The sequence below is a fragment of the Mobula birostris genome, chromosome 15 (genome assembly GCF_030028105.1).
Source record: "Mobula birostris isolate sMobBir1 chromosome 15, sMobBir1.hap1, whole genome shotgun sequence".
In the NCBI taxonomy this organism is placed as follows: Eukaryota; Metazoa; Chordata; class Chondrichthyes; order Myliobatiformes; family Myliobatidae; genus Mobula; species Mobula birostris.
This window is the reverse complement of record NC_092384.1, coordinates 83,648,455-83,661,245: the sequence shown is the minus strand read 5'-3', so window position 1 is coordinate 83,661,245 and position 12,791 is coordinate 83,648,455. Positions and strand designations below refer to the sequence as shown.

Below are 12,791 nucleotides of genomic sequence, written 5' to 3'. Positions count from 1 at the left end.
AACTGGGCGAAATGTTCCGGACTCTTAGTAGGCCAGTGGCAGGTGGACTCCCTGCCGGAGGAGATGAGAGCTTTTGAGTGGAGCACCAGACGCCTTCTCTATCTGGGAGTCTACCTGAGTCCTGGGGAGACCTGGCTGGCGAACTGGCAGGACCTGGAGACAAAAGTCATGGGCCGGCTAGGGCGCTGGTCAGGCCTTCTCAGGGTGCTTTCCTATCGAGGCAGGGTGGTGGTCATAAACCAGCTGGTGGCCTCCATGTTGTGGTACCGGATGGTCACCTTGGCCCCCCCTGCCCCTTTTGTCGCGAGAATGCAGAGGAAGCTAGTGGACTTCTTCTGGGGAAACAGGAAGCACTGGGTCTCTGCAGCGGTTCTGAGTCTCCCAGTAGGAGAGGGCGGACAGTCGCTGGTGTGTGTACGCACACGACTGGTGGCTCTCCGCCTCAGGACTCTGCAGAGATTCCTGTACGCCGAGCACCCTCCCAGGTGGCACGTGTTGGCGACTTTCTTCCTCCGGAGGGGCCGCTGTCTTCACGAAGACATGCAGCTACCACCGGTGGGCGTCAGCCGTGCTGCTTTGCAGAGGCTGCCCGGCTTCTATCAGGACCTACTGAGAGTCTGGAACATGGTTGCCTCAGGCCGGGAATCCCCTCCTCTGGCAGAGGGCGGGGTCCTGGCCGACCCTTGCCCTGTCTCAACGGATGTCAGTGCGGCTCAGGTGTGTGGAACAACTCGGGCTGAGCTGCTCGTCGGGCCCAGGCCCCGCAGCCTTACCCGAGAGACGAATCCACACAACTTGAGCCGTCTTTCATCGACACCCACAATCCCATTCAGGGATGCAGGCAGGAGGTACCTTTATGGGCTGCTGCTCCACACCCTCCAATTCCTAGCATTTGTCCACCGTCCCGACACGCCACGGCGGTCGGTCTTTCCACCTGGAGGTGAGGGGGGTCCCCAGTGGAAGTCCCTTTACAAGGGAGTCCTTCCCATGCACCTTGGGGATCTCGGCTGGAGGGTGCTGCATAAAGCGGTGCCCTGCAATAAGTTCTTTAGTCTGTACACGGATCTCCCAGCCGCGTGTCACCTCTGCGGGCTGGAGGAGACCATGTACCATATGTATGTTGAGTGTGTGAGGCTGCAGCCCCTTTTCGCGTATTTGCGTGGGCTGCTTCTCGCCTTCTGGTTGCATTTCAGTCCCAACCTATTCATATATGGTCATCCAGTAAGGAGGGGGGCACAGAGGGATGAGGATGTCCTTGTCAACTTGCTCCTGGGGCTGGTGAAAATTGCCATCCGTAGCTCCTGGAAAAGGGTGGCAGGAGGTTCTCCCCGGGCGGATTGCCTGGCTATGTTTAGGGGGTATGTTTGTGCTCGGGTGAATATTGAAAAGGAATACGCACAGTCCACGGCGACCATAGAGGTGTTCCGGGACCGTTGGGCTCTGTGGGGTGTAAATGCCATCATTGATGAGGATGGCAATATACTGGTTTAACATGTATTGTCTGTTTGTAGTGTAGTAAATGTGTTAGTCACTGGTTTTGTAAATATTGTATAGCACCGACATTTGTAATAAAGAATTTTGTAAAAAAAAATACTGTTCTATCTTCTATGCACGCCAAGTGCGCTGTGCTGCACTGTTCTATGTTCTACGCACGCTGAGTGCGCTGTGCTGCACTGTTCTATGTTCTACGCACGCTGAGTGCGCTGTGCTGCACTGTTCTATGTTCTACGCACGCCGAGTACGCTGTGCTGCACTGTTCTATGTTCTACGCACGCCGAGTGCGCTGTGCTGCACTGTTCTATGGTCTACGCACGCCGAGTGCGCTGTGCTGCACTGTTCTATCTTCTACGCACGCCGAGTGCGCTGTGCTGCACTGTTCTATGTTCTACGCACGCCGAGTGCGCTGTGCTGCACTGTTCTATGTTCTACGCACGCCGAGTACGCTGTGCTGCACTGTTCTATGGTCTACGCACGCCGAGTGCGCTGTGCTGTACTGTTCTATCTTCTACGCACGCCGAGTGCGCTGTGCTGCACTGTTCTATGTTCTACGCACGCCGAGTACGCTGTGCTGTACTGTTCTATGGTCTATGCACGCCGAGTGCGCTGTGCTGTACTGTTCTATGTTCTACGCACGCCGAGTGCGCTGTGCTGTACTGTTCTGTCTTCTACGCACGCCGGGTGCGCTGTGCTGTACTGTTCTATGTTCTACGCACACCGAGTGCGCTGTGCTGCACTGTTCTGTCTTCTACGCACGCCGAGTGCGCTGTGCTGTACTGTTCTATGTTCTACGCACGCCGAGTGCGCTGTGCTGCACTGTTCTATGTTCTACGCATGCCGAGTGCGCTGTGCTGCACTGTTCTATCTTCTACGCACGCCGAGTGCGCTGTGCTGTACTGTTCTATGTTCTACGCACGCCCAGTGCGCTGTGCTGCACTGTTCTGTCTTCTACGCACGCCGAGTGCGCTGTGCTGTACTGTTCTATGTTCTACGCATGCCGAGTGCGCTGTGCTGCACTGTTCTATGTTCTACGCACGCCGAGTGCGCTGTGCTGCCCCGTTCTATGTTCTACGCACGCCGAGTGCGCTGTGCTGCCCCGTTCTATGTTCTACGCACGCCGAGTGTGCTGTGCTGCACTGTTCTATGTTCTACGCACGCCGAGTGCGCTGTGCTGCACTGTTCTATGTTCTACGCACGCCGAGTGCGCTGTGCTGCACTGTTCTATGTTCTATGCACGCCACGTGTGCTGTGCTGCACTGTTCTATGTTCTACACACGCTGAATGCAGGGGTGCTTACTGCTGCCCTGCTGGAGACACACATTGATCTGGACTGGAATCCTGCCGCATCGTCATGGAGCACTGAGAGAGGCCCTTTAGGCCACCATGCTTGTCTACAGCAATCCCACTTGCCTACACGAGCTCCATGCCCCTCTGTGCCCTTTTCATTCAGGTACATGTCCTCTTAGAAGTTGTTACTGTTCCTGCCAAGACCATTCATCCAGCAGCTCATTTTATATACTAATTGTATTTTACGTGAACATTTTACCCCTCATATCTTCTTTAAACCTCTTCCCTATCACAAACCTCTGCTCTTGAGTTTGAAACCCCCCCCCCCCCCCCAACCAACCATGTGAAACAGACTCCGTGATAAACTCCTGCCATGTCTGTTATAACTTCAAATTGGAATCGGTCTATGGTTGTCATATACAACAGAACCTCTCGACCATGTCTGCATTAGTTTATGATTGAGTTGCTGTCACATGATGACTGATTAGATATTTGCAATAACGAGCAGGTGTATTGGTGTACCTAATAAAGTGGCCACTGAGTTACAGTACAGTGCTTACTGTTCGTACAGACCAGTTCACCATCACATTACATTGATGTAGAACAAGGGAAGACAATAACAGAATACAGAGTAAAGTGATACACTTAAGGAGAAAGTGCAGTGTAGCCAAACAATAAGATGCAAGGCCATAACAAGGTAGATTATGAGGTCGTGTTCATTTTATCGTACTAGACTGCCATTCAATAGTCTATCACTGCGGATAGAAGTTGTCTTTGAATCTGATTTCCAGCTTTTATAACTTCTGCCCAGTGGGAGAGGAGAGAAAAGAGAAGTCTGAGGTGGGTGGGGTCTTTGAATAAGTCAAGTTCAAATGCATTGTCATCTGACTGTACATGTATACAACCAGACGAAAGAATGTTCCTCCAGACCACAGTGACCCACACAGCAGACATCACATACAGCACATAAAACAAAATATTACCATAAATGTGTTAATAAAATATAAACCAAAATGCATGTCTGCTGGCTGTTTAGCCGAGACAGTGAGAAGGAAAGACGGTGGGGTCCATGGAGGCAGGGCTGGTGTCTGTGCTCAGCTGTGTCCACACCTCCTGCAGTTTCTTGTGGTCACTTGCGCAACAGTTGTCATATCACGCCGTGATTCACTCAGACAGGATGCTTTCTATGCTGTATCGATAAAACTTGTTGACAGTCAAGTGGGACATGACAAATTTCTCTAGGATTTTTAGGCGCTCACTGTCTTTCTTGGTTGTGATATCAACATGACTGGACGAGGACAGAATTTTGGTGACGTTTACTACAAGGGACTTGAAGCTCTGAAGCTCTGCTTTGTTGCTGTAATGTTGCTGTAAACAGAAATGTGCACCATCCTGATATTGAAGGGAAAGGCTTTTCCATCCACTGGCACAGATCCCAGTTCATTGTCTCCACCTTCCCATCAACTCCCTCCAGACCTGATCTCCAATTACCCCACTCACACACGGGGTGGGGGGGAATTAGAGCAGCTAGTTAACCCAGTGAACTGTACCAACACACGGGGTGGGGAATTAGAGCAGCTAGTTAACTCACTGAACTGTATGAACACACGGGGTGGGGAATTAGAGCAGCTAGTTAACTCACTGAACTGTATGAACACACGGGGTGGGGAGAATTAGAGCAGCTAGTTAACTCACTGAACTGTATGAACACACGGGGTGGGGAGAATTAGAGCAGCTAGTTAACCCACTGAACTGTATGAACACACGGGGTGGGGAATTAGAGCAGCTAGTTAACCCACTGAACTGTATGAACACACGGGGTGGGGAGAATTAGAGCAGCTAGTTAACTCACTGAACTGTATGAACACACGGGGTGGGGGGGAATTAGAGCAGCTAGTTAACCCACTGAACTGTATGAACACACGGGGTGGGGAGAATTAGAGCAGCTAGTTAACTCACTGAACTGTATGAACACACGGGGTGGGGGGGAATTAGAGCAGCTAGTTAACCCACTGAACTGTATGAACACACAGGGTGGGGAATTAGAGCAGCTAGTTAACCCACTGAACTGTATGAACACACGGGGTGGGGAATTAGAGCAGCTAGTTAACCCACTGAACTGTATGAACACACGGGGTGGGGAGAATTAGAGCAGCTAGTTAACTCACTGAACTGTATGAACACACGGGGTGGGGGGGAATTAGAGCAGCTAGTTAACCCACTGAACTGTATGAACACACAGGGTGGGGAATTAGAGCAGCTAGTTAACCCACTGAACTGTATGAACACACGGGGTGGGGAATTAGAGCAGCTAGTTAACCCACTGAACTGTATGAACACGTGGGGTGGGGAGGAATTAGAGCAGCTAGTTAACCCACTGAACTGTATGAACACACAGGGTGGGGAATTAGAGCAGCTAGTTAACTCACTGAACTGTATGAACACACAGGGTGGGGAATTAGAGCAGCTAGTTAACCCACTGAACTGTATGAACACACGGGGTGGGGAATTAGAGCAGCTAGTTAACCCACTGAACTGTATGAACACGTGGGGTGGGGAGGAATTAGAGCAGCTAGTTAACCCACTGAACTGTATGAACACACAGGGTGGGGAATTAGAGCAGCTAGTTAACTCACTGAACTGTATGAACACACGGGGTGGGGGGGAATTAGAGCAGCTAGTTAACCCACTGAACTGTATGAACACGTGGGGTGGGGGGGAATTAGAGCAGCTAGTTAACCCACTGAACTGTATGAACACACAGGGTGGGGAATTAGAGCAGCTAGTTAACTCACTAAACTGTATGAACACACGGGGTGGGGGGGAATTAGAGCAGCTAGTTAACCCACTGAACTGTATGAACACGTGGGGTGGGGAGGAATTAGAGCAGCTAGTTAACCCACTGAACTGTATGAACACACAGGGTGGGGAATTAGAGCATTCTGTATGAACACAGAATTGGAGAGGAGTTCAGCAGGTCCGGCAATGGAATTGAATAAATGCCGACAGTTCAGGCCGAAACACTTCTTCAGTTCTGGAAAGAAGGGGAAAGATGCCTGAATCAGAAGGGGAGAGGGAAAAATGGACAAGTTGGCAGGTGATAGGTGAAGCCAGGTGGCTGGATAAGAGGCTGTGAAGTCAGAAACTGGGAGCCCATACATGGAAAAGGTAAAGTTTTGAAGAAGTCGGAAATTGACAGAAGAGGTGAGCGACCCATGGGAGAAAGAGAAGGAGATGGGGCATTAGGGGAAGGGGATAGGTGGGTAAGAAGAGGTAACAGGCCAGAGTGGAGAACTGAAATGGGGAAAGGAGGAATAAGTTACCGAAGTTAGAGAAATTGATGTTCATGCCATTAGGTCCATTGTCTACCTCCCTTCCTTGCCCTCACTTACCATCCACACCTCCACATACCAACTGCTATCGTCCCGACCTTCAGCTGCCGTAGCCCCCAGCTTCCCAGTCATCATGGGCTCACTTTCATTGCTGAGCAGGTGAGACGGGCTCTGGGGAAGCTCAGACACGACAAAGCATTGGGACCAGATGGTGTGAAGGAGTGTGCTGAGCTGTTGTGTGGAGTTCTCCAGTACATTTTCAATCTGGGAAAAAGTCATGTGTGGTGCCAGTACCCAAGAAGGGCCAAATGAAAGTCTTGAATGACTACCATCTGGTGGCCTTGACCTCACACATCATGAAGACCCTAGAGAGGCTGGTCCTGACTCACTTCAGACCCCCGGTCAGATCAATTTGCTTACTAGGGGCATATTGGAGTTGACAATGCTATCATCTACCTGCTGAACGGAGCCTGTTCCCATTTGGATAAGCACTGTGAGGGTCATGTTTTTTGATTTCCCAAGTGTACTCAATACCATGCAGCCCTCTCTGCTGGGGAAAGTCTCCGTTCAATGCAGGTTGGCACTTCCAATGTATCCTGGGTAATGTACTACCTGACTGACAGACCACAGTTTGTGTGGCTTCAGAGCTGTGTGTCAGACATTGGGGATTGTATTGGCTCCCTTCCTGCTTACCCTGTATACCTCAGACTTTAGATACAACACTGAGTCATGTCATCTATAGAAATCTTCTGATGACCCAGCAACAGTCAGATGTATGAAGGGAGGACGGGAAGATGAATACAGGGCTCTGGTGGAGGACTTTGTCAAATGGTGCAAGCTGAATCATTGCAGCTCAAGGGAGATGGTGATGGACTTTAGGAAGACTAAACCCGCACTGCTCCCTGTTACTATTGATGGTGAGGATGTACAAGTACCTGGGGGTGAACCTGGATGACAGACTTGAGTGGAGCAACACAGAGGCTGTGTACAAGAAGGGCCAGAGTTTCCTCTACTTCCTGAGGAGACTGAGGTCCTTTGGCATATGCAGACCTCTTCTTCACATGTTCTACAAGCCTGTCGTCACCAGTACAATCTTCTAACTGATGGTATGCTGGGGCAATGACATCAATACAGGTGATGACAATAGGCACCATAAACTGATTAAGAAGTCTGGCTCTGTTATAGAGGTCGAACTGGACACACTGGAAGCTGTGGTAGAACAAAGGACCCTCCGGAAAATCCTGGTCGCTGAAAATGTTTCTCACCCTCTGCATGCCACCTTGGCTGAACAGAGCACTTCTAGTAATAGACGAAGACAACTGCACTGCTCCAGAGAGCGCTATATGGGTCTATTAGGCTCTATAATGAGTCAACACTAGAAGTGATGACCCCCTCCCGTTGGACTATTTGTGGAAATTGATTTTTTATTCCTTCTGCTTCTAATATTTATATCTGTGCATTTGTAACGCTACTGTGACACTATAATTTCCTTTGGGATCAATAAATTATCTATCTGGGTGAGAGGCTATGCATGTCTTTGGGATGTGGGAGCAAACTGGAGTCCCCCAACCCCCTCCCTCCCCCCGGGAGACCCACTTGGTCACAGGGAGAGCTTGCAGACTCTGCACAGACAGCGCCCGAGGTCAGGATTGATTCAAGTCTCTGGGGCGGTGAGGCAACAGCTCCACCCACTGTGCCTACTGATGGTGGCTTTTGTTCCAGGGATGTAATCCGTACGCACAGACCGGCCGCAGCAAGCTGCAGAGCCACAGGGTCCTGCTCAACCAGCAGATCATCAAAGCGTCACGCCTGCGGGCAGGCGCAGAAAACCTGCTGCGGTAAGTCCACATCCACGTCCCTCTGGCTGGCTGCGTCTCCATCTGCTTCTGTCTACCGACATTCGTGGGCAAAGGGCAGTTGGCAAAAGCAACAAAGCCAGAAAATCTGGGAAGATTCAGAGGCCATGTCTCACGAAGAAAGGTTGAGGGAACAAGGGATTTTCTGTTTGCAGCTTTAGGGAGGGTGCAGAGGAGATTCACCAAGAAGCGGCCTGGATTACAGAGCATGTCTCATGAGGATAGGCCGATGGAGCTAGGGACTTACTCTTTGGAGTGAAGTAGGCTGAGAGGTGACTCGATAGACTCATAGAAGATCGAGTGGACAGCCAAGAGAGTTTTCCCCAGGGTGGAAATGACATACAAGGGGGCATAATTTTTAGGTGATTGGAGGAAAGTATAGGGGGAATGTCACAGAGAGTTGGAGGTGGGTGGAACAGGCTGCCAGGGATGGTGGTACATTCAGTCATGATAGTCAAATGAGGGAGGGGAGGGTTAGATTGATCTCAGAGTTCAAAGGTTGGCTCAGCATCACGGACTGAAGGGCCAGTGAGGCAGCATGCAGAGGGAGGTGGCAGGTGGGATGGTGAGATGTGGAGAGAGGGTTGTGGGGTGGGGAGCAATCTGTGGGTTGGGGGTGATAGGTTGGACGATCACTCTCTCAGTTTTCCAGAGTGACTCTCAGTTTTGGTAGCTGGACAGGGCAGTGTTGACATGAGAGGTGAAGGTTGAGGAGAGGGTGTGGGGAGCAGACTGAGGGTAGGCTACTCACTGTCTTGGTGTTCTAGGGCGACAGACAACCCCCATGTCCGAGAGGTGGCTCTACTGGAACTGAGCTTCGTCAACTCCAACCTGCAGCTGCTGAAGGAGGAGCTTGAAGGTTTAAACGGATCGGTGGGGGTCTACCAGAGCGAGCAGTGAGTGTCTGCATCGTGGGGGGGGGGAGGGGGGAGGGGGGCGGCAGTGCAGGGGTTAAACAGTTTGGTGGGGATCTACCAGAGTAAACAGTGAGTGCCCTTGCCGGGGAGGGGGAGGGGGAGGGTCTGCATGAGGGTGTACGGGGATGGGGTGAGCGTGGGAGGAGCAGAGCCAGGCTGCTCTTAGTAGTGTCCCAGTAGATGGTCGGCGGGCGGCCCTGTGTCCTGGTCAGTGAGCGGCCTGTGGGCAGCTCCGTGTCCCGGTCAGTGAGCGGTCAGCGAATGGCCCCGTGTCCCGGTCAGTGAGCGGTCAGCGAATGGCCCCGTGTCCCGGTCAGTGAGTGGTCAGCAGATATCCCCGTGTCCCGGTCGGTGAGCGGTCAGCAAATGGCCCCGTGTCCCAGTCAGTGAGCGGTCAGCGAATGGCCCCGTGTCCCGGTCAGTATCCCCGTGTCCCGGTCGGTGAGCGGTCAGCAAATGGCCCCGTGTCCCGGTCAGTGAGCGGTCAGCAGATATCCCCGTGTCCCGGTCGGTGAGCGGTCAGCGAATGGCCCCGTGTCCCGGTCAGTATCCCCGTGTCCCGGTCGGTGAGTGGTCAGCAAATGGCCCCGTGTCCCGGTCAGTGAGCGGTCAGCAGATATCCCCGTGTCCCGGTCGGTGAGCGGTCAGCGAATGGCCCCGTGTCCCGGTCAGTATCCCCGTGTCCCGGTCGGTGAGCGGTCAGCGAATGGCCCCGTGTCCCGGTCGGTGAGCGGTCAGCAGATATCCCCGTGTCCCGGTCGGTGAGCGGTCAGCGAATGGCCCCGTGTCCCGGTCGGTGAGCGGTCAGCAGATATCCCCGTGTCCCGGTCGGTGAGCGGTCAGCGAATGGCCCCGTGTCCCGGTCGGTGAGCGGTCAGCAGATATCCCCGTGTCCCGGTCGGTGAGCGGTCAGCGAATGGCCCCGTGTCCCGGTCAGTATCCCCGTGTCCCGGTCGGTGAGCGGTCAGCGAATGGCCCAGTGTCCCGGTCGGTGAGCGGTCAGCAGGTGGCTCCATGTCCCAGGGAATGAGTGGTCTGTGGGCGGCTCTGTGTCCCAGTCAGTGGTCCCATGTTCTAGCCAGACTGATGCTCTCTCTGTCCACAGGCAGGATCACTGTTTCCCCCTCATTCCTCTGGGCCTGAAGGAAACCAAGGAGGTGGACTTTGTAGCTCCACTGAAGGTGAGTCTGGGTGGTAGGTGTGGGGCTGGTTCCATGGGGGAGGGAAGGGGTAGGTGGGGTCACTGGGCAGATGTGGAGGAACAGTTCTCCAGGTAATGATCCAAGGTGGTGTAGAGAATGTGTATTGGTATGGAGGAGTGGGATTGTTTGTGGATTGTCATTGGGTTCTAACATTATCTCCCCCAGCTTCCCCCTCCTTCACTTGATCCACCACCCATTTCTGAGGTTGAATCATTAACCCTTGATGGGCCAAGAGGCCTCATTCTGTTCCTGTGTCTTATGAGCATATGAAAGGATCCAGGACTGGGGTCAAAAAGGGGCAAGGTGGGTCTCGGCTCATAGGGAGCGGTGGTGGGAGGTGTGATTCTGAATCAGGACTGTGAGTGACTGCTTCTGAGATGTCGCAGATTGGGGCAGTAGAAGAGTGATGGGCAGAATGAATGTGGTGAGCTCTTCACCGGCCTATGCTGGGAGGGAGTTACAAGAGGAATCACACACTCAGTGTTTCAGGAACAGTTTCCTCCCCTCCGTCATCAGATTTCTGAACGGGCAATGAGCCCATGAACACTACCTCTATTTTTTTGCTCTCTTTTTGTTCTTGTTATTTAATTTAAGTTTTTCAATATTCAGTGGATTCCTGTTAATTGCGACACATCGGGACGAGTACATTTTGGCTTAATTAGCTGAAGTTTCATGGGAATAGTTAAAAAGATATTAAAAATACAAACTACTATTTAACTAACAAATTATGTATTTAAGTGAAATACAAAACAAAGTAAAAAGTTATCAATAATATTTCAGTACTATAAAACTGTGTATTAGTTCTCGATAGTTATTGACAGAGGAATTCATCTGACGTTCGCTGCTGTGTCCTTTTGATTGAATATAAATCAGCACAGACACGTAGTGTAAATAGTGGACTGCTTTCACACAATACTTTTGAAATTTGCATCCTCCAAATCTTCATTTTCATTGTATCATTCAAGATGATTGCTGATACCTTCAAATTCTTTGTAGGTCCTAACTTGTTGAAGTAGTGAAATTGTTTCATTTTCACTCCTGGCTGTTTCTGATATAGAACATAGAACATAGAATAGTACAGCACAGTACAGGCCCTTCGGCCCACAATGTTGTGCCGACCCTCAAACCCTGCCTCCCATATAAGTTCCCACCTTAAATTCCTCCATATACCCGTCTAGTAGTCTCTTAAACTTCACTAGTGTATCTGCCTCCGCCACTGACTCAGGCAGTGCATTCCATGCACCAACCACTCTTTGAGTAAAAAACCTTCCTCTAATATCTCCCTTGAACTTCCCACCCCTTACCTTAAAGCCATGTCCTCTTGTATTGAGCAATACAAGAGGCGCTGGCTATCCACTCTATCTATTCCTCTTATTATCTTGTACTCCTCTATCATGTCTCCTCTCAACCTCCTTCTCCCCAAAGAGTAAAGCCCTAGCTCCCTTAATCTGTGATCATAATGCATACTTTCTAAACCAGGCAGCATCCTGGTAAATCTCCTCTGTACCCCTTCCAATGCTTCCACATCCTTCCTATAGTGAGGTGACCAGAACTGGCCACAATACTCCAAGAGTGGCCTAACCAGAGTTTTATAGAGCTGCATCATTACATCGCAACTCTTAAACTCTATCCCTCGACTTCGGAAAGCTAACACCCCATAAGCTTTCTTAACTACCCTATCCACCTGTGAGGCAACTTTCAGGGATCTGTGGACATGTACCCTGAGATCCCTCTGCTCCTCCACACTACCAAGTATTCTGCCATTTACTTTGTACTTTGCCTTGGAGTTTGTCCTTCCAAAGTGTACCACCTCACACTTCTCTGGGTTGAACTCCGTCTGCCACTTCTCAGCCCACTTCTGCATCCTATCAATGTCTCCCTGCAATCTTTGACAATCCTCTACACTAGCTACAACACCACCAGCTTTTGTGTCGTCTGCAAACTTGCCAACCCACCCTTCTACCCCGACATCCAGGTCGATAATAAAAATCACGAAAAGTAGAGGTCCCAGAACAGATCCTTGTGGGACACCACTAGTCAGAATCCTCCAATCTGAATGTACTCCCTCCACCACCACCCTCTGCCTTCTGCAGGCAAGCCAATTCTGTATCCACCTGGCCAAACTTCCCTGGATTCCATGTCTTCTAACTTTCTGAATAAGCCTACCGTGTGGAACCTTGTCGAATGCCTTACTAAAATCCATATAGATCACATCCACTGCACTACCCTCATCTTTTTCCTGGTCACCTCCTCAAAGAACTCTATCAGGCTTGTTAGACATGATCTGCCCTTCACATCTCCAAGCCTGAATGCTTGAAACCACAACGAGCAAAACAGTTCTGAATTGTCTTACTGCTCATTTCCCTCCAACTATCAGTACAAAAAATCACTGTTCAAGCACATGCCACTGATGCTATTTAAAACCTGTTCTCTAAGCACAGTGGAGTGTCTAATGGCCACACAAGTTCATGTGACTGACGCTAGTTAGAAGCTGTTTGGCAACAATCTCCTGTCCCAATTAAGTGGCATTGTGTCCCAAATAAGTGTAAGGAATCCTGGCTATCTTCTCAATTTAGTTTTTGTTCTTTAAGAGTTGTCCCAAATAAACAGCTGCTGCTATTAACCAATGGCCCAATTAACTGGAATCCACTGTATATACTGATTGTAATTCATAGTTTTTTTTATTATGTTCTGCTGCCA

General features: G+C 50.7%; 1 protein-coding gene across 1 annotated transcript in view; it reads left to right on the top strand.

Moving 5' to 3' along the window:
- Window positions 1-12,791, top strand: part of rhpn2 (rhophilin, Rho GTPase binding protein 2) — a 62,176-nt gene that overhangs the window by 21,933 nt on the left and 27,452 nt on the right. Inside the window, exons 2-4 of the mRNA XM_072280015.1 lie at window positions 7,839-7,954; window positions 8,740-8,868; window positions 9,995-10,070. Coding sequence (XP_072136116.1) covers window positions 7,839-7,954; window positions 8,740-8,868; window positions 9,995-10,070 — 321 coding nt within the window. The remainder of the gene's footprint in view (window positions 1-7,838; window positions 7,955-8,739; window positions 8,869-9,994; window positions 10,071-12,791) is intronic.